Here is a 22899-nt window from a genome sequence, read left to right as displayed (position 1 = left end):
CGCTCCCCCCCCCCCCCCCATGGTGGCTTACCTAGTTGAATTGCTGTCTTGTAACTGAAGGTCTTGAGCTCAATTGTTAAGGGTACTACCTACGTTAATCTCCTGTGGGCCATCTAAATGTAAATCTAAATTGGTTTGCTTGTATGTCAAGGATCCTGGCCCCTCGGCCCCCTCCCCCTTATACTAACTTGAGCTTGATCTCAATCCAGTGATATCCACAAGAGCTCCCTGCTCTCTTCCTCCTCATTGGCTCAGTCACAGCAGTGGGAGTCACGGACTCCCACTCTCCCATTGCTGTCAATCACAGCCTATGAGGAGGGAGCAGGATTCGGAACAAAGCACCGTTGTCTGTCTACAGATGCAGGCAGCGGGGCTTGGGAGCTAGCCCATACGACTTCTTCCCTCCCCCCCCCCCCCCCCCTCTTGGCAAACTGGAATAGTTAGGGACAGTAAGTGGCCGAAATAAGAGTGCTGTTGTTGTTAAAGAATGTTACCCCAACATTTCATATTCCCGATATGTGCCTGTTGTACCATGTACGTTTATGAAAAATAATCCCGTTCTTTGTATTACTTTCTTTGTATGAAATCCCTGATGTTCCTGCCAGTCCTTCTGCTTTCCTATGAACAGTTGACTACACTAAGCAGGAGAACACACCCTGGTCAGTTCTCTAGCGGTGCCTGCTCTCAATAATCAGACTTGCCCTGACACTCCCTCCCCCTCACAGCCTTTCACTGGGAAGCTCAGTGTGCTGCTGCTTCTCCTCCTCCCCCTCCCCAAGCTCTTATGCAGCTGCAAACAGAGGGAATGTGATTGTTCCAGGATTGACTTGTTGGCAAAGTCGCGTGTGTGTGTTTTTTGTCTTTCGTTCTTAACTTGCTCCTGGAATATTCGCAAATGGTGATCATTTTGCTATGCTAATGTATATGTTAAAATGTCCTGCTAGATGTATGGAATTGCTTTAAGAATGCAATACAAACATTTTAAAAGACCTAGTCCTCCTTTGGTTCTCGTACAGAAAAGTTTTATAGTTGCATCTTTATACTGGATTTAAAAATGTAAGAACAGAAAAATGGGATTACAGAGAGGATTTGCAGTTTTCCAGGATATCCTTTTTTAACCAGTGTTAAATAATACTAATTATAATAATAATTGAATTATTATTATTAAATTATTGTTGATTCTATTATACTGACTGTATTGTTTTATCTGTTAATCTACAAAGTAATTCTTTCCAAAAATTATGAACCTCAAAACCCACCAGTCAACTGCAGACCTTTCTAATTACCCCCCCCCCCCCCCCCCTGTATTTGCACAGGTTACAATTGAAGTAGTCGACAGTGCTGACACAGATCCAGAAAATGAAATGCATAAGGAGAGCAAGGCCAGCTGGCCGGTTCCATCACCAGACTGGAGGAGCTGGTGGCAGAGGTCGTCAACATTACCCAGGATAAATTATGGAGGCCAAGATTACAAATATGACAGCACCACTGAGGACAGCAACTTTTTAAATCCTCTGGGTGGATGGAACAGACAAGGGCTCGGCCACCGCACATTTGATCTGAAAGAACAGCCAGAATATGGTAAGTTCATGTTACACATGTCATGCTATGTATGCCACATGCACTGTGCATTAATAACTAGACGATGAGAGCTTGCTGACTGAGATACCGGAGGGTCAATGATATACAATAGTGTGTGTAAAAACTTAAAAAAAAAGGATATCAAACTGTTGCCTTTAGCAGATATTAGTTGCTGGATGACATTTATTCCATTTATTTACCACACTTCCTTTTACTTTTTTCATGGTTTTTTGTTGCATCTCCATGCTGTTGATCTCATGCAGTCTCTTCACCATTACCTCCTGCTTTGTCCTACCATGAAATCTCACTCCACCTGCTACAACAGGACAGTTTGAAAATTTCCATCCACTCCTATTGTGTTCGCCTTAGTATAATGAAAAAAAAGACTAGCAATGGTAGGTGTTCAGATTTGGAGACACTAGCCCAAAGACTACCTGGGTCCTTTGGGAGACGTAACCAAACCCTTGGACACATTCAAGGAAGAATTTCAGTTTGGCATTAGGCTGAGCATGGGTTCCCACTAGAAATATATGCTTTAAAAGTACCGTACATCAAAAGGACTTATTGATTTCAGTTTATACAACTTGAATGGCAAAATTCTAGTCCAGGTACCCACAATTTCACATGCAGGACTTTATTTCTACAATACAATGCAAAGCATTGTTGGTGTAAACAGGTCTTGTTTAAACATTGTATTTTCTCAAACTCATGCAATATGCTTGTATGGGGGAAATTAATACTCATTTCACAGATGGCAGAAAATGGTTTCCTCTACAACCAAGTGTAAATTTATTGCATATACACTATATGGGCACCTGACCATCAGATCTATACAAGTTTGTTGGACTTCCCATTCCAAATCCATTGGCATTAATCTGGAGTTGCATGTCCTCCCATCATCTGGGAAGGATTTTGTTAGGTTCTTACAGAAAAAAAAAATTCTTTCATTCATTTACAGACACAGCTCCTGATCTTCATAACCATTGGGTTTTACTGCCCCCTACTGGAGTAGGACTCTAGGCAGAAAAAGAGTGTGGCTATGCCTATGGGAAATCCCAGGGGGTATACTCCCTCTCTGCTATAGGTACTCAGTTTTTTTCTGCCTAGTCAGCAGTAAGAACCTAGTTCCTTGCTGGGATTTTTGGTCCTGGCAAATTTTTTTACTTTTTAGAATTTTAGAAAAAATTTCACCTGTTTTTTTTTCCTGTGAGATCTACAATCAACTAATCTAGATCCAATGGTCACCCCAGTCTGTTCAGCAAGCGTGTGACATAGCCCCACTGGACGGGGTTTGTCCTTCGTGTTAAACGCCTTGCAAGGTCGCATACGACCAGGTTTCGCCCCGAGTCGCAGCGTTCCTCCTGGCCGGCAGCCCCCCCCCATTTCAATGGAGCGGTGCCTGCCTGGTTTCTGGTATGGCGAGTAGCTGCCCCCCTCTCCCTCTGAAGGGTTTTGAGGGGGACATGGGCCCCTCCTTGGGATGGTCAGACCCCCCCGGCTTCCCCTCCTTCCTGTCAGGCAACCCCCTTTCATCTGTCCCCCATCCTACCCCCCCCCCCTCCACTTATGGTGGGGCTGTGTGGATGGTCTGGTCTCCTCATCGGGTGGGGGCATGGCACTATGCTGGCGATAGGGGACAGAGGGGTGCGCGCCCGAATGGTCGGTCATGCAGGAGGGGAGTTGTACCTGGTGGGGGCTCCTGCCAGGGCCCCCGTCCTGCCTGGGCCTGTCCTTGAGGCCTAGGGATCCCTCCTGGGTCCCTGGGAGCCTCATGGTGCCACTTGGGGCCACCATTTTGCTGTAGCCTGTGAGTTTCTGTGAACTGCGGCCATGTTTGTGTAGTCCAGCGGTGGTTTGCCATTAAAAATAGAAGCAGCCATGACAGTGGAGCCCTGCGGGCGGGGATTTTGGAGGTAGGAACCCCTCCTCATCCCCTGGTGCTGACTCCTGGATCTTTTCACCTCCTGATCGCTGCTCGTGGAGTGCAGATTATCCTGGTGGCTGCAGGTGCCGGTTTTTGCTGGTTGGTGAGTCTGGTGGGGTTCTCTCCCTCTCTGCTGAGGATCGCTTGGTGCTTTGTGCCTGGTGACCGGGTGGTGCTGCCAGCACTGTGAGGGTAGTCCCTTTGCAGCGTTTTACACTTTTTGTGGGTTCCCCAGGTGACTCATGGAGTCTTTGGAGCACATCTCCCCACCTGACCCCCCCCCCCCCTCTCTGAGGCTGCTGGGCCCTCCGGGTACCAACCATCCATTGATGCACTGACAGCGGTCCTGGAGTCCTTTGTGTCCAGGGTGGAGGTGGCCTTCGGGTGACGGGCTAGCAAAAAGTGCCCCCTGCCTCATCGGATCCTGAATCTGATTCGGCCGCTGGAGACGTGGGTCACCCTGCTGGGTCTGCGACCACACGCCTGGAATCCTCAGATAGTGAGGATTATTTCTCCATCTGCAACCACGCACGAAAAGGCGCTGGTGGAAGCACTGATTGTGTCGTGCGTGAGACCTTGAAGATGGAGGACGCAGCTGGGACGGAAGCGCAGGTTCCCTTTGGCACTCACAAGCCATCCAGAGCGGCAAAGGTGCTTCCTTTCCCCGCCTATTTTGACACAATTGTTGCTAAAGAGTGGGGTCCCTAAGCGATTTACTTGGTGTTACCCCCTATGAGGAGTCCCTTATTAGGGAGTGGACTGTTTACAGATTGAACAAGGTGACCATGATTCTGGTTGAAGAGTCCCCGGCCTTTAAGGATCTAACTGACAGGAAGGCGGAAGCTTTGGCCCAAAATATGTACACTCTAGCAGGTTCGACATTGAACTGGTCCAGGGGCCGCAGTTTTTGTGATGCCTTTTTGGATGCGGCTCCCCTAGTGGCTTGGCTCTGTTTTGGCAGTGGTCCTTCAATGTGTCTTTTGGCTCAAATGCTGGTCTGCGGACCAAACTTCTAAAAAGGCCTTGGCTGATCTCCCCTTTCAAGGGGATCGCCTGTTTGGGGCTACCCTGGATGACCTCATTAGGTCTCACAGGGGGAAAGAGTACTTTTCTTCCTCAGGTTACGAAGGGCAAGGAACCTTGTCGTAGATGTGGGCCCTCCTTCTCGGCCCATAGGACGTTTTTTTAGTCCCTCAGGGTCAACTGACAAGGGCTCGGAGCCTTTCAGGGCCTACTCTGGAGGATCCAAATAAACCTGGCCTGGCAAGCCGAAAGCGGGCTTCTCCAGACCTGCGGACAAGGCTCCTTCAGAATGAAGGTGCACCCTCACCCGTATCGGGGGTGGGAGGACGTCTTCATTGGTTTCCAGACCCGTGGACTTCCCTGGTACAAGACAAGTGGGTCCGCAAAGTAATTCGGTCCGGCTTCAAGATAGTTTCATTCTTGTCCCCCGGCAAGGTTCTTTCCTTCCAATTTGCACCTGTCCCCGGACAGTTTCAAGGGTCTGTTTGGGGCAGTACAAGACCTGTTGCTTCAAGGCAAGGTGCTTCCAATCCTGAACCTCAAGTCACTGAACTGCTTTGTGCAGGTGCAGAAGTTCAGGATGGAGTCCATTCGGACAGTGGCGGCATCCCTGCATCAGGGGGGATTTTCTTGCCTCTATCGACATCAAGGATGCTTACCTTAACATTCCACTATGTGCCAGTCACCAGCACTTCCTCCACTTTGCCGTGTGAGAGGAGCATTATCAGTTTGTGAAGTTATCCTTTGGTCTCCCCACTGCTCCTTGGGTCTTCACAAAAGTGTTAGCCCCGGTGCTAGCATTGTTACGCCAACGGGGGATCGCGGTAGTGGGCTACGTGGAAGACCTCCTTCTACGAGCGGAGTCCACTACTGCACTTTTGGGAAACCTGGAAATTACTATACGAACTCTTGAGGAGTTCGGCTGGATTCTGAATTTTTTGAAGTCTGCTCTGGTTCTGTTCAAATATCTGGGTCTGACTCTGGACCCAGCCTTAGCCAGAGTGCTCCTTCCTCTGGACAAACTCCAGACATTGCAGGCTGCAATTCATCTCCTGCTGTCCAGCAGATGGTCATCCCTCTGGACTTGCATGCGGGTGTTGGGCCTGATGGTGTCTACCTTCGAGGCGGTTCCGTTTGCACAGTTCCATATGAGGTCCCTGCAAGGGAGATTCTGGCCAAATAGGACAAGACTCCGCAGTTTTTCTGCTCAAGGGATGTGGACACTGGAAGAGTCCAGGCTACCGATCAATGTCTTGGAACTCCGATCGATCAGACTGTGCCTTGACCATTAGACGGATCGTCTTCAGGGATGTCCAGTGCGCACTCAGTTGGACAATGCCAGGGCTGTGGCTTAAGTCAATCACATAGCACAAGAAGTGTCCTTGCGGCTCTGAAAGTAGCCGGCATTCTAAAGTGGGCAGAACGGTTCGTTCCAGCCCTCTCCACCGTACACATTCCCGAGGTGGAAAATTGGCATGCGGATTAGCTCAGTCAGCCAAGAGGAGTGGTCCCTTCATCCAGTGGTGTTTCATCAGTTTTGTCTCCGGTGGGGCATCCCTGAGGTGGATCTGTTGGCATTTTGGCTCAACCATGCAGTGGTTTGTGGTTCGGCCACAGGATCCTCTGACGGATGCCACAGATGCGCTGGTGGCCCCATGGGGTCAGTATTGTCTGATGCCTTCCCTCCTCTCAAGCTTCTGCCCAGACTTCTACGCAGGATCGAGGCAAAAGGGATTCCTGTCATTTTAGTGGCTCCTGACTGGCTGCGCTAGGCTTGATACGCCTATCTGGTGCGGCTGGTCACCGATTTTCCTTGGAAGCTTCCACTCAGGGAGGACCTGCTGTCCCAAAGACCAATCTTCCATCCTGCTTTACAGTCGCTGGCTTTGATGGCTGTTGAACGCCAGGTGCTAATGGATAGCAGTCAGTAATTCCAAAGCTGTTAAAAGCTAGGAAATCTACTTCTAGGAAGATCTACCATCGTATGTGGAAGACATGCATTGCGTGGTGTGAATTTCTTGAGGTTCATCTTTGCTTTTTCTCTGTGGCTCGGATCTTGACCTGCCTTCAATGGGGGGTTGAAAAGAAATTGGCCTTGAGTACAATCAAGGGACAGGTGTCCGCTTAGGCGGTCTTCTTCCAACGACCCTTGGCAACACACTTCCCGGTGCGTAGCTTTCTTAAGGGTGTCCAACATTTGGTTCCTCCAGTGCGGTCTCCGTTGCTGCCTTGGGACTTCAAACTGGTGCTTTCGGTCATCCAGAAGCCTCCCTTTGAGAACCTGCAGGAGATTCCCTTGTTTATGCTGTCTCAGAAGGTGGCTTTTTGGGGGGCTATCGCACAGGGTGTCGAACTGGCGATGTTATCCTATTGTTCACCTTACTTGGTGATTCACAGAGATAAGGTGGTTCTTCGCCCCTGTTGTTGTTCCTTCCAAAGGTTTTCATTTGAATAAAGACATTGAGTTGCCTTCCCTGTGTCCCAGGCCAAAACATCCAAAGGAAATTGCTTTGCATGCCTTGGATGTGGTCCGGGCGATTAGGGTGTACCTGGCAGCTATGGAGTCTTTTATGAAATCAGACTTACTATTTGTGCTTATGGATGGGCCTCAGAAAGGGTTGTCCGCTTCCCCTGCGACCATTTTCAGATGGATCAGAAAGACGGTTATTCAGGCCTATTCCATTAGGGGTCAGAATCCTCATTTCTGTCAAGGCGCACTCTACTTGGGCACTTAGTGCCTCCTGGGCCTTCTGTCATCATCAGGCGTCGGTGTCTCAGATTTGCAAGGCGGCCACCTGGTCGTCGGTGCACACTTTCTCAGAGTTCTATAAAGTCGATGTGTTGCCATCTGCGGATGCTTCTTTTGGCTGAAAGGTTTTTCAGGCTGCTGTTTAGAAGACTTGATCCTCTTTAAGGGTGTATTTTTTTTTTTTTTTTTCAGGTGGGCTCCAGTTGTCTTGGTTGAGCTCCTTTTGCCTGGTTTGCTACTGTTTGGCTTTGGGAACTTTTTTTTCTGTTCCCACCCCTCATGTGTAACACTGCTTTGGGATGTCCCAATGGTTAAGAAGATTAGGAGCTGTGTCCGTCAATGAACGAAAGAGGAAATGGGATTTTTGACTTTCCGTAAAATCCATTTCTCTGATGTTCATTGATGGACACAGCACCCACCCCTCTGTGAAGTTGTAATTTTTCTGACACTGCTTGTACCGAAACTCCTTACTAACGCAGAGAGCGGGAGTATACCTCCTGGGACTGCCCATAGGCGTAGCCAGATTATTTTTCTGCCTAGTGTCCTACTCCTGTAGGGGGCAGTATAATCCAGTGGTTATGAAGATCAGGAGCTGTGTCCGTCAATGAACATTAGATAAATGGATTTTACAGTAAGTCAAAAATCCCATTTTTTTTTTTTTTTTTTCATAAAAAAAACTTGTGGAAAGGAAGTGCAAATCTTGCTTCTCCTGCCCACCAATTAGATTTCTGGTTTCATTCTAGTAACAATCCTAGTTTCTTTGATCCCATCATCCATTTTCCATGGAATATATATCTGGTAAAACCAAGTTTTTGTACATACAGTATATGTTTTTTCAATGCAAATTTTAATCAAAATAATATTCCTTTATTCAATCCTCACACATGGCTTTTTAAAATTTGGAAGTCAAAACCGTATGTTTAAATTCCTATTGTATTACCATTCAGATTACTTTTTAGCTGTGATTGGAAAAATAAATAGAAAAGTCGGATGATATACCAAATGCTTAAAAAATACAAAACTATTTACTTGATTTCAAAGAATTCCACTCACATTCCAATCTTGCACTCAGTCAAAATATTAAGAATTTTGTTTGTTAGAATGAACAGGGTAAGATGCAGAATGCTGTGTAACCCAGACCTCATGCAGAACATTTGTTTTGGCATGACCCATCACGACACAGGGTTGTTGGGTATTGGCACTGAAAAATACTGGTACAGACATTTTGGCCCACTTTTTTGTGGATTAACCTAGGGTTAGGGAGTCACTTTAAGTTTTGTTAGCATTTAAGTTTTTAAAATGTTGTTTTTTTTTTGGGGGGGGGGTGGGCTGTGGACAGTTATATTGCCCACAGTTTCTTTTGCCTTTCAGGGATCTTGGTTGTGAAATCACTGTGCTCTAGTTGCCAGGACTGCACACACTCCACAGCAACAAACGGGTTGATTTACTAAAACTGGAGAGTACAAAATCTGGTGCAGCTTCCAGTTTTTTACTTTTTTTTTGTCAAAGCTTAAGTGTCCATTCACACTTGTGCAACCTAAAAATCATGAAATTTCAATTGTGACTTGATGCAAATTTGGAGTGCGACTTTGTTACGACTTTGGCTTTGACTAATGTGATCATTTTGTTTTGTGCTCCATAAAGTCGCTAGACATCTGCCGCACTGGAAAATTTGTTTACCCTTTTGGTTTCTGCATTTTCTAACAAATTCCAAACTTTCAGAACGATTTGAACGGACCGATCCAAAATCTGTGTGAAGAAAATTCTGTGTTTAAAATGCTAACGACTACCCCCCCCCCCCCACAAAAAAAAAAAACACTGTAGCTGCTGACTTTTAATGTTAGGACACTTACCTGTCCAGGCATTTAGCGGTGTTCTCACCCGAGCCATCTTGACTAAGGGAAACCAGCAGTAAAGCCTTGCAGCTTCACAGCCAGTTCCATACTGCACATGCATGAAGCGTGCTTCACTTTGTGACTGGGCCACATTCATTGGGACCTATGAAGTGTCCCAGAAGGCTGCTGGGGGTGAACTGCGCCAGGAGTGGGAATGGGTACCTGTCAAAACCAGCTACCCCCCCCCCCCCCCTCCCAAAAGGTGCCAAATGTTACATAGTTACATAGTAGGTGAGGTTGAATAAAGACAATAGTCCATCCAGTTCAACCTGTGTAGGTGTGTGTGACTGTAATCATCTAACATAGCCTTTAATCTCCTGATCCTTGAGATGCAAGTCTAAGAGTCTTTTGAAAGTCACCATACTACCCGCAGAAACCACCTCTTGTGTTAGACAATTCCACAATCTTGTAGCCCTAACAGTAAAGAACCCCCCACGTTGCCTGAGGTTAAAACGCTTCTCCTCTAATCGCATTGTATGTCCTCGAGTCCTCATGCAATTCCTTCGAATGAACAGCTTTTTTTCTAAGCTGAGATCCCCATTAAGATATTTATAAATTGCTATCATGTCCCCTCTCAGACGTCTCTTCTCCAGGGAGAATAAATCGAGCGATTGCAGCCGCTCTTCATAGTTAAGGTCCTCCAACCCCCTAATCAGTTTAGTTGCCCTTCTCTGGACTTTCTCCAGCTCCAACACATCCCTCCTGAGGACTGGCGACCAGAACTGGACAGAATACTCCAGATGCGGTCGGACCAGAGTTTTATAAAGTGGAAGGATTATAGTCTTATCTCTGGAATACATCCCTTTCTTTATGCATGCTAATATTCTGTTGGCTTTGGAAGCTGCCGCTTGACATTGCATGCTGTTGCCTAATCTATCATCAACCAAGACTCCCAGATCTTTCTCCATTTTTGATTCCCCCAAGGGTTCCCCTCCTAACGTGTATTGTGTTTTTATGTTTTTAGTCCCCAAGTGCAAAACCTTACACTTCTCCACGTTAAACCTCATTTGCCATGTCGTTGCCCACTCTGTAATTTTGTCCAAAAATGTGGCAGCGGAGGGGGTGTAGAAGACAGACAAGTGAAGCTTCCTCTTTTGGGTGGATCTCTGCTTTAAAGAGCAGGCCTGGAAGCCTTGACAACCGATGACGCAATAAAAAAATGCCCCCCCCCCATCTATACCAGGCCCTTACATGAGCATGTAGCCCGGCAGGTCAGGAAATGGGGGGAGACAAGCGAGTACTGAACCATACCAGGTCAAATGCCCTCAACATGGGGGTTGCTTTGGGACAGGTGGTGGGGGACTTGTCAAAAACTTGTGTTTTTTTTTTTATTTACACACTTTTTTACATTTACATACTTTTGGTGAATAAGTAGGGGTACCAGATTCGGATAAGCCCCCCAGCTCCATGGTTGTGGGGAAGAGGCTCAGATAAGGGTCTGGTTATGAATTTTTTTTTTTTTTTTTTTTTATAATTTTGGTTTGGGGTTTTCCTAAAAACCCATACTAGACCTGAAGGGTCAAATTTAGTGCAGAAACTACTTTAAAGTTACTGCAACTGCACAGATATGAATGGTACTCATTGGGAAACATGGTGTGCGACTTATGCAACTTTGGACCACAAGTTGCACAGTTTAAACAAACAGAAGTTAGAAGCTGATTGGCTACCATGCACAGCTGCACCAGATTTTGCTCCCTCCAGTATTTGTAAATCAACCCCAATGAGACGATTCAGTCTGTATTTTAATTAAGTGTTCTTACCTATGGCACGTACACTTACGATTATATATATATATATATATATATATATATATATATATATATATATATATATATATATATATATAATTTATTATTAAGTGTTCTTGCAAGACCACTTACTGTTATCTCACATATATATTCTTATTATTATTATAGCCAAATTTACCACCCTAACTCCTCCCACAGTTTTTTACACTACATAGACATTAATATACCGAAACGTGCGGATTGTTCCCGATTGGTGTGCTATTACTTTGTGGACCGTTCGCCGAATGGTTCACGAAAAATATCAGCGTTTTTGTGCCGAAATTGGTCTCCTAGGAATGAATGGCAGAATGTTCAAAACTAGAGTGGGAGCTGAAAAATCAGGACATGATTTCTAAACTGCCACCTCTCCCTCATTTTCAAGCCCACCTACACAAATCTTGTATCAAACGTTCATTTTTCCCTGCTGCCATTAAAATGTCCACGGCTAAGCCATAGTCCTGATAGTTTTCACAATATGACTGGTGGATGCAAGAACACTTTACACAATTTCCCCAGAAATTGTAGCTTTTCTAGTTCTTATAGTGAAAGCCTATGGGAAAATTTGGCACCCTAACTCCTCCCACAGTTTTTACACTACATAGACAAGTAATATACCGAAATGAGCGGATCATTCCGGGGTCACGTTGCTTTTACTTTTTGGAAGGTGTTGCCGAAAGGTTTGCGAAATATCGTTTTTGTGGCGAAATTGGCCCCATAGGAATGAATAGCAGAATGTTCAAAACTAGAGTGGGGTCTGAAAATAGTTAGAGGGTGAGCGCAGAAATCTTGCCTCAATTTCTAACCTGCTGCCACTCGCTCATTTTTAAGGCCACCTACACAAATGTTACATCAAAACGTTCGCCTACCCCTGCTGCCACTTAAAGAGGAAGTAAACCCTCCTCTGCAAGTTGTACCTATAGGTAAGCCTATGATAAGGCTTACCTATAGGTACTGTAAATATCTCCTAAACATGCACAGTTTAGGAGATATTTACCTTACATGCAGCCAGTGACGTCACTGGCACATGCGCTCCGAAGGAACAGCCGCTGGTGCCGTTCCTTCAGAGCCCCGTGCCGTGACCGTCGGCGTGACGTCACCACGGCTCCGGCCAATCAGATGGCCGGATGCCGTGATCCGGAAAGACGGGCGACTGAACATGTCGCCCGTCATAGAGGTAAGGGGGCGGCACGGCGGGGGCTCGTTCTAAGGTAAGTATTTCATAATGAGCTAGTATGCGATGCATACTAGCTCATTGTGTTTCTCTTTCAGGGTGAAAAAAAAAAAACTATGCAACAAATATCCATACCTGCAATTCTTGAATTGTTAATTGTAAGATTAGTCCCTGACCTGACCATTTCCAACGATCCCTTGTTCTGAAAAAAAAAAAGTTTGGTTGAAGGTTTTTACTTTGAGCAATGGTACATATGAATGCTATGTTCTCTTTATTGACCATTCTGTATAAAACTTATTTTGTAGACTATGCTGATGGAGAAGGGGATTGGAGCGTCTGGTCGGTATGCAGCGTCAGTTGCGGCAGTGGGAATCAGAAACGTACCAGGTCTTGCGGGTACGCCTGCACAGCCACAGAATCCAGGACGTGTGATATGCCAAACTGCCCAGGTGTGTAAAATGACTCCAGAGAAATGCAAACCAAAGAAAGCTGTGCGTGCTGCTGGGAGCCTTTCCTTCTCACCACATCAAAACCACCCTGAAACGATCAGCGCACTGCCTTTAAAATATAAAGTGGGTGTTCTGTGGATAAATGCGTGCACATATAATGACTAATGGATTTTAAAAGAGGAGAAAAAAAATAAGACGGGTAATTTGGCCGCTTCTCCGAGGTAGCTGCAGAACACCTGGTAAAATGAACAGGCTGACTTTGGCTCACAATACACATTCCTGATGCCTTGATAATGCATTTGTTACATACTCCAGTTCTCTGAGAGAGGAGAAGAGAAACCTTGTGACTTTATAGTAGGAGTACCCGCAGTCACTAACAGGAATTTTAGAATATTTGACCACTCTACATTCTTGGCTTGATAAAGTTATTAATTATTTAAAAAAAAAAAAAAACACAAAAAAAAATGTAAAAGCGCAACACCACTAAAAAAAGGATTTATAAATGTATGAAAAATATATAGGAATTACCTAAAAGTGCATCATATTACCACATAAATGAATACTTATATCAGCAAACACTTCTTTTGCATAGTGTTAAAAAATGTCAATGTGCTAAACACAGTGCAATTAACATAAAAAAAAAAAAAAAAAAAAAAGTCAATAAAATATCCTGCGTTTTTAATAATTCCTGAAAACCTATAATATCCAAAGTGCTCGAATTCCAGATCTCTTGTGCACAATAATTAAATGACATGCAGTAGTGCTCCACCTCTGTGGATCCACCACCAGTCTCCTTCCGCTTACTTTAACGGTTGACCTACACTGTGGTAAGGTCAACCAAAGCTTTCCCGGACACCTGGGTGTATATAATTGCAGCAATCCTTCAAGGAGCAGGTAGGAACAGGTCTCCGGATGTGTATCACTTAGCAATATAAATGAAACAAAGGACTTCCCAGATTGTAAGGCCCCTTTCACACACCGAGTCCGTTCAAATTCACCTGTCAGTTTTTTTTTTTTTGTTTTTTTGGCGGATCTGAACGGACCCCCCATGCATCTCTATGGGGCATCGGATGTCAGCGGAGACATGTCCGTTGACATCCGATCCGTCAAAACCGGACAGATGGAAACGCTATTTTCCTTCCGTCTGGAGGATCGGATGAGAACGGACATAGGGTCCGTTCCCATCCAATTCCCCCATAGAGAAGAATGGGGACCTAACAGCTGTGTCTCCACACACGGCGTGGAGACACAGCTGTCATCCGCCTGCTCAGCGTGGGATCGGCAGGTCGATCCCCCGCTGAGAAAAACGGAGTCCGTCTGACGTGTGTGAAAGGGGCCTTATAAGTTTACACAAAAACATTTATTAAATAAAAACAAGTTCACCCTACGAGGAAGTCACAGATCACACGATAAAACGCGTCAGTGCGGGGCCACATGACGTCATCACGCCCAGAAGTTGTGTAGTGGACATTTTGACATATCCTCTCCAGATGTTCATGCCTAATGGAAGAATGTTTATACTGTGAATTTCTGCTACCTTGTGCAAGGGAATTAAGTGCACTTTGAGTATCTTTTCATTTTTTTTTTTTTTTTTTTAATAAATGTTTTTATGTGAACTTCTCACACTATGGGAAGTCCATTGTTGCATTTACAGTGCCCTGATAAAGTATTCATACCCCTGAAATTTTCCACATTTTGTCATGTTACAACCAAAAAAGCAAATGTATTTTATTGGGATTTTATGTGATAAACCATCACAAAGTGGCACATAATTGTGAAGCGAAAGGAAAATGATAAATGGTTTTTAAATTTTTTTACAAATAAATATGTGAAAAGTGTGGCCTGCATTTGTATTCATCCCCCCTGAGTCAATACTTTGTAGAACCACCTTTTACTGCAATTACAGCAGCAAGTCTTTTTGGGGATGTCTCTACCAGCTTTGCACATCTAGAGTAAACATTTTGCCCATTCTTCTTTGCTCAAGCTCTGTCAGATTGGATGGAGAGCATTTTTGAACAGCAATTTTCAAGTCTTGCCACATATTCTCAATTGGATTTAGGTCTGGACTTTGACTGGGCCATTCTAACACATGAATATGCTTTAAACTAAACCATTCCGTTGTTGCTCTGTCTGTATGTTTAGGGTCGTTGTCCTGCTGGAAAGTGAACCTCTGCTCCAGTCCCAAAGAGTTTTGCAAACTACTAAGATTGCCCTGTATTTGACTCCATCCATCTACCCCTTAACTCTTACCAGCTTCCCTGTCCCTGCTTAAAAAAAGCATCCCCACAACATGATGCTGCCACCAGCATGTTTCACAGTGGGGATGGTGTGTTCAGGGTGATTTGCAGTTTTAGTTTTTCGCCACACATAGCTTTTTGCTTTTAGGCCAAAAAGTTCAATTTTGGTCTCATCTGACCAGAGCACCTTCTTCCAGTAGTTTGCTGTGTCCCCCACATGGGGACACAGCAAACTAGTGACTAGGACACACAAACTGCAAACAGGACTTCTTATGGCTTTCTTTCAAAGATGGCTTTTTCTTGCCACTCTTCCATAATAGCCAGATTTGTGGAGTGCACTACTAATAGTTGTCCCGTGGACAGATTCTCCCACCTGAGCTGTGGATCTCTCCAGATTTACCATGGGCCTCTTGGCTGCTTCTCTGAATAATGCTCTCCTTGCCCAGCCTGTCAGTTTTAGGTGGACGGCCATGTCTTGGTAGGTTTGCAGTTGTGCCATACTCTTTCCATTTTTGGATGATCGGTTGAACAGTACTCTGTGAGATGTTCAAAGATTGGTTTATTTTATTTTTTTTATACCCTAACCCTATTTTAAATGTCTCCCTGACCTGTCTGGTGTGTTCCTTGGCTTTCATGATGCTGTTTGTTCACTAAGGTTCTCTAACAAACCTCTGAGGGCTTCACAGAACAGCTGTATTTATACTGAGATTCAATTACACACCGGTGGACTCTATTTACTATTTAGGTGACTTCTGAAGGCAATTGGTTCCAGTAGATTTTAGTTAGGGGTAATAGAGTAAAGGTGGCTGAATACAAATGCACGCCACACTTTTTAGGTATTTTTTGTAAAAAAAATTTTGAAAACCATTTATAGTTTTCCTTCCACTTCACAATTATGTGCCACTTTGTATCACATAAAATCCCAATAAAATACATTTACGTTTTTGGTTGTACTATGACAAAATGGGGAAATTTTCAAGGGGTATGAATACTTTTTCAAGGCACTGTGTATTGCTGAGTGATGCGCATCCAGAGGCAAAATTTGGAGATCTGTTCCTACCTGTTCCTTCTGAGGATTGCTGCAAATCTATACACCCAGGTGTCTGGGAAAGCTTTGGTTGAACTAACCACAGTGTAGGTTGACCGTTGGGGGTAAGCGGCAGAGGGGACTGGTGTTGGGATACACCAAGGTGGAGAACTACTGCATGTCTTTTTTGGTGCACAAGAGATCTTGAATTCTAGCACATTGGATATTCTACGCTTTAATGTATTAATGCAGAATGTGGTGTTTTTTTTTTTTTTTTTTTCTTTTTGAATGGACTTTTTTAAATTTTATTTTAGGTGCACTGTGTATTCAGCACATTAACATTTTTTACACCGTTACTGGCTTAGGAAGTATGTGTTGATATTGGGATTATTTTTGTGGTAATATGATGCACTTATAGTTAATTCCTATTTATATTTTATATATACTTTTAGTGGTGTTGCGCTTTTACTTTTTGTGTGTTTTTTTGGGTGCGGGAACGCATTTCAGTTTATAGCAGCAATGTTAATACATAGGTTTACACATAAGAGATCCATTCATTTGAATATCGCATATTTGCACCGTGGTAGGGCGGTAATTTTACTATAGTAGTATTAATTATTTCTGTAGAGCCAACACTAAATTCAGCTATTGTCACTGTACGTGTTAGCAAAATGACCAAGGCCCTTAAAAGTATAAGTGAAAGTGCATTGGCATTTATTTCAGTCATCTGATTGATTTAAGAAAATTTTGCTGGCTTTTCCCCTCACAGGCTCGCTTTGTTTGCCTTCAGATTTTAGTTAATTGGACCTACTAGTAATTTGCCCGCTTGTTACTACAAGGTTTTCATTTGATGGTATTTGCTCTGGAATAACAAATGTTCAAACAACTAAAAAAATAAATAAATAAATAAATTGTTCTGATCAAAAGTACTGACTTTTGTGGGCCAATTGAGAGCACGATAAAGGGTAGCTAAAGGGGCTCATTCACTTTGTTGCAGTTTGGTGCATTGTGTTAACGCAGCCTATTTATTCAAAAAATACAAATTCAAAGGAATATGGCACAAAAACTGCTAATCTATAGAGTATGCCCTAAGATGTAAAACCATAGGGGACCTAGATAGTCCTACAGATAAATAAGAGTCGGGGGAATGGGGGGGGGTTAATTGAGAACCAAATCCTTATATGCAGTCCATATAAGCATGAAAGTCTAAAATGCGTTAAGGCAATAAGACATCCCACTAATGGCAGCCTCCTAATGGGAATCTGAATTGAGTTCCAGCTGTGGCTAAAAAAATATATAAAGGCGCCTCTAAGTGTAGTTGTAAAATACCACTTTAATGGAATAAAAACAATTGGCAACTCTCATGATATAAAGTTAAAAAAGACACATCATGGTGAGGGCATCCTGAGCACCCACCATGATAGTCCTTCACTCACTGTCAGCCAAAGGGATGGAGCAAACCTAGAGGGAGGCTTTGAGCCCAGCAGGGGGCGTGATGATGTCCACTGGAAGTTCGACACATTTCTCAGCATGCATCCTGCAGGTGTAGGAGTCGCGCCCCTTCTTTAAACTCATGATCACTGATGACCGCATGCTCAGGATGCCCTCACCATGCTGTGCCTTTTTTAATTTTATACCATGTGAGTTTCCAATTGTTTTTATTCCATTAAAGTTAAAGGCACGTCATGGCGAGGGCATCCTGAGCAAGTGGTCATCAGTGATCGTGAGTTTAAAGAAGGGGCGTGACTGCCGCTACACCTGCAGGATGCATGCTCAGAAATGTGTTGAACTTCCAGTGGATGTCATCACGCCCCCTGTTGGGCTCAAAGCCTCCCTCTAGGTTTGCTTCATCCCTTTGGTCGACAGCGAGTGAAGGACTATCATGGCGGGTGCTGGCGCTTTTGACAATAATTACTAATGACAGCTTGCTCAGGATGCCCTAATCATGATGTGGTATTTTACTCCTACACTTAGAGGAGATATATTATCCCATCACCTAGTACCTTGTGTCCATGGCCATCATCCCGATAGGTAGATCCAAGAGGAAACCCCCAATTGTTTGGGACTATAAATGCCACTGGACACAAAAGGACTAAGTAGTAAAAAACATCAACATTTTATTGTATTATACAATAATAATAGATGATAACAAATGAAAACAACCATGAACAGTACAAGCTAAAAATTGCATGCAATGACAGATCACCCTAGATAAGGAAGACTCCAAGGTACACGTGGTGAGGAGAACCGGAGAGACCCTACGCGTTTCGGGTAAATACCCTTCTTCAGGGGTCAGCCAGAGTTCAAAACACAAAATGTGCCTATATAAGTAAAAAATGCTGTAAAGATCTAAACAAAAAAAACATTTTTGCTTCCATTAAGGTATCTCAGTAGTAAGTACCTTCACAAAAGTAGGGATGAACTGTCAATTAAAAACCGGTAGAGACTACCAGTGAAGGAAGGTGCCTGATTTCCAGTATACACATGGTCTTGTGGGTAGGTATAGGAAAAAAGATAAAGATATACTCCTACACTTATGGCACTTTTCCACTGCAAGTACCGGCTAGTACCGGCTCGGCTCTACTCGGCCCTGCTTGGCCCGGTTTGCTTTTCCACTGCGGTACCGCATGGTATAGTGTCGAACGGTTCGGTACGGTACGGTATAGGTTTGCTTTTCCACTAAAGTAGTACTAAAGCTAAGTGGGTGGGATAACAACGGGGTGGGTGTGATTCTCTGACCAATCAGTGGCTAGTAGTGACTGCATGCAAAGGATTGTGGGATATGGTACCAGTTTGGTACCTGTTGGAACCACAATCGAGTAGGTACTGTTTTTTCAGAGCCGTACCGTTCGGTTCCATGCAGTGGAAAAGCAAACCTATACCGTACCGAACCGTTCCGACCCTATACCATGCGGTACCGCAGTGGAAAAGCACAAAAGCGTGCCGAGCCGGTACGGTTCTATGCAGTGGAAAAGCGCCATTAGAGGCACCTCTCTCTTTATATATTTAAATGAGCTGGCATCTCTGTAAGACATCTCAGATGGAAGCTGCTGCATATAGTTGTCCTGATCCTGTGAAACCGAACTGAGCAAGCTTGAATGATGTCACTGTGCAGAGACGAACCCAGGAGTCAGAATGGCAGCTTCCATCTGAGTCTTCTCAAGAGGACAGTTTATTTAATTACTGCCTTCCAAGCAAAGGCATCCTTGTCAAAGAGAGATTGTGCAACACCATAACATGCCAGTGTCGTTATTTCTGTGTTCAAGCCATGCACAAAAAAAGAATCCACACAATTTTGCCCTTGTAACTGGTAATATAAAGTAGAGCAACTGCTTAACCGTAGCCAGAAGTGTTCAGTCATTAGCCAAAGACAGCAATATGTGTATTAGTATAAATATCAAATCTTAAACTGGCTTCCTGTAAGCCATAATAAAATCTGACTTACTGTAAATGTATTGTGCTGGAAATGGCAGCTTTGTACAAGGTCTAGGAGGCTCATGGACCACACAGACAGCTCCTTACAAACACCTCATTGGTTCTGAAATGCTAAACTTTTTTTCTCACCAACATTAGGAAACACACAGAGCTGCCAAAATGACTTATTTGAAAGGGATTAAGTAGTACTGGACTTTAAGTGAACAAATAAAATACATTTTGATTTAAAATCCTCCATTACGCCTGCTGCTGCATAAAGTACCACCTGTGCTCTGAAGGTTAGGTACACAAAATGGCCGTCTCCGATGAGAAACCACCCTATGGCCTCTTTTACGCAGGCGAATTGGAGCAGAAATGGACAGAAGTCACTTTGTGACATACTTGCAGGTTTAAGGTTTTTTTTTTTTTTTTTTTTTTCTGCATTTACAAAAGCATATTGGATCTATGACTGGCCAGGTGAAAATGAACTTTCGTCCATTTACATCAGATTTTGGTCCATATTGACATGATCGCATCATGCAGTTGCTGCAGTTTTGTCAGCTGCACATTTATGATGGGAATCTCCCATTCCACCACATCCCAAGGTTGCTCTATTGGATTGATATCTGGTGACTGTGGAGGCCATTGGAGTACAGTGACCTCATTGTCATGTTCAAGAATCCAGTGGTGAGATGATTTGAGCTTTGTGACATGGAGCATTATCCTGCTGGAAGAAGCCATCAGAAGATGGGTACGCTGTAGTCAGAAAGGGAATGACCTGGTCAGCAACAATACTCGGGAAGGCCGTGGGAGTTTACAGTGCTCAATTGGTACTAAGGGGCACAAAGTGTGCCGAGAAAATATCCCCCACACTGTTTACACCACCACCAGGCTGAACTTTTGAGGGATCCATGCTTCAGGTTTATGCCAAATTCTGACTCTACCATCTGAATGTCGCAGGTGAAATTGAGACACCTCAGACCAGGCAACATTTTTCCAATCTTCTATTGTCTAATTTTAGTGAGCCTGTGTAAATTGTAGCCTCAGTTTCCTGGTTTCTTTTCTTTTTGGACCTTTCTCTGTAAACCCTAGAGACGATTGTGCGCAAAAATCCCAGTAGACAGTAGATCAGCAGTTTTTGAAATACTCAGACCAGAATGCTTGGCATCAACAACCATGCCACGTTCATAGTCACTTAAATTACCTTTCTTCCCCATTCTGATGGTCGGTTTGAACTTCAGCAAGTTGTCTTCACCTCATCTAGATGCCTAAAAGGGGATTCACTCCAGAAATAAAGAGATTATTCTCCCACTCTACAAGACTCTGGTTCGGCCACATCTGGAGTATGCTGTACAGTTCTGGGCACCGGTCCTCAGGAAGGATGTGCTGGAACTGGAGAAAGTCCAGAGAAGGGCAACAAAAATAATTAGGGGAATGGAGGACATCAGCTATGAGGAAAGACTACAAGCACTGAACCTTTTCTCTCTAGAGAAGAGACGATTGAGGGGGGATATGATATCAATGTACAAATACTGTACTGGCAACCCTAGCATAAGGAACAAACTATTCAGAGTAAGGAAATACAATAAGAAACGTGGCCACTCACTAAAACTAGAGGAAAAACGGATTAACCTTCAAATACGCAGGGGGTTCTTCACTGTCAGAGCGGTAAGGATGTGGAATTCTCTTCCACAAGCAGTCGTATAAGCAGGGAGCATCGATGGTTTCAAAAAACTATTAGATGGGCACCTTTAAAGCAGAGTTCCGGCCCCAAAATCGGCATAGTCGATTATGGGCCATCCGCTTGCTTCTAGGTCCCTTGAAACAGAAACGGAAAATTACGATTTTTTTTTTTTTTTTTTTTTTTTTTTACTTACCTTGTAATTGCAGAAAAATATACTCACCTTTCTTCCACTTCCTACCTCGGCGGCCCGCGCCGTCACTTCCGCTGTGCAATGATTCCTGGGAGCTGAACGTCATCGCTCCCAGGAATCAATGCGCCTGCACTGGCCCCGACGTCAGTTCCAGTGCAGGCGCGTCATACCTTGCTAAACAGCTTCTGGACATTCCCAGAAGCTGTGCAGGGAAGACGCTGCAGCCCTGGAAGTGATGGCGGGGCCGGTGCAGTGCATCGTGTGACCGAAGAGGATGCAGAAGAGGATCGCGCTGGCTTCAAGCTGCCCACACCTGAGATGGCAGCGCTGGAGAAGAAATTTACAAAGTAAGTATTTCTTCTAAAAGGTAAGTGCGAACCGGGACAGATCAGAGGCTATCCATTGTGGAATGTACTAGCCCTGACTGTCCCGGGGGTATTTTCATTGAAATTTTTTTTGGGTGGCCGGAACTCCGCTTTTAAAGACCACAACATACAGGGGTATTCAATGTACAGTTAATAGCAAACACAAACCCATCATAGGTTGAACTGGATGCACTGATGTCTTTTTTTCAACCTCCCAAACTATGTAACTATGTATAAAAATGCTTTGAGTTGCTACCATGTGATTGGCTGATTAGCAATTGGTGTTACTACGCATTTGAACAGGTGTAACTACTATTAAAGTGGCCAGTGAGTGTGTGTGTGTGTGTGTGTGAGTGTGTGTGTGTGTGTGTATAATATATATTATGTGCATCTTAAATTAGAATATCATCAAAAAGGTAATTTATTTCAGTAATTCAATTTAAAAAGTGAAATTCATATCACTGTGTGTAATAAATCTATATAAAATATATATTTCAAGCATTTCTTTCTTTTAATTTTGATGATTATGGCTTATTGTGATATTACAGCTAGTAAAAAGTTCAATATTGTAGCCTAATGGTGTCACACTCTAAGCAGCTAATTGACTCAAAATACTTGTAAAAGTATCCTGAGCCTTTAAGTGATCTCTTAATCCAGTTAAGAAATATACACAATCATGGGGAAGACTGATGACTTGACAGTTGTCCAGAAGACAATTATTGACAGCCTCCACAAGGAGGGCAAAGTCCCAAAAGTTCATTGCTAAAGAAGTTGGCTGTTAGAGGGTTTTATCCAAGCATATTAATGGAAAGTTGAGTGAAGTGTGGTAGAAAAAGGTGCACAAGCAACAGAGATAACCGCAGCCTTGAGAGGATTGTGAAGCAAAGGCCATTTAAAAATTTGGGGAGGTTCACAAGGCGTGGACTACGGTTGGGGTCAGTACTTCAAGAGCCACCACACACACACACACAGGCTTATCCAGGACATGGGCTACTACTGTTGCATTCCTTGTGTCAAGCCACTCCTGAACCAATGACAATGTCAGAAGCATCTTACCTGGGCATAGGAGAAAAAAGGACTGGACTGTTGCTCAATGGTCCAAAGTCCTCTTTTTGGATGAAAGTAAATTGAGCATTTTATTTGGAAATGAAGGTCCCATAGTCTAGAGAGAGTGGGAAAGCAGAGTGAAGTTTCCAGTCAATGATGATTTGGAGAGCCGTGTCATCTGCTGGTATTGGTCCACTGTGTTTTATCAAGTCCAAAGTCAGCGCTGCCCTCTACCAAGAAATTCTAAAGCACTTCTTGTGCCCCTCTGCTGACCAGCTTTATGGAGATGCTGATTTCATTTTCCTGCAGGACTTGGCACCTGCCCACACTGCCAAAAGTACTAATACCTGGTTGAA

At 44.0% G+C, this 22899-nt stretch overlaps 1 protein-coding gene across 1 annotated transcript in view; it reads left to right on the top strand.

The window, feature by feature from the left end:
- Nucleotides 1-22899, top strand: part of ISM1 (isthmin 1) — a gene marked incomplete at its 5' end in the record, with an annotated part of 63357 nt that overhangs the window by 33047 nt on the left and 7411 nt on the right. The window contains 2 exons of the mRNA XM_082250613.1: nucleotides 1317-1581; nucleotides 12436-12579. Of these exons, the coding sequence (XP_082106739.1) occupies nucleotides 1317-1581; nucleotides 12436-12579 (409 nt within the window). The remainder of the gene's footprint in view (nucleotides 1-1316; nucleotides 1582-12435; nucleotides 12580-22899) is intronic.

The sequence above is a fragment of the Pelophylax lessonae genome, assembly GCF_965119305.1.
Source record: "Pelophylax lessonae genome assembly, chromosome: 3".
In the NCBI taxonomy this organism is placed as follows: domain Eukaryota; kingdom Metazoa; phylum Chordata; class Amphibia; order Anura; family Ranidae; genus Pelophylax; species Pelophylax lessonae.
The sequence above is the reverse complement of the archived record's forward strand: the minus strand, read 5'-3'. Positions and strand labels throughout refer to the sequence as shown.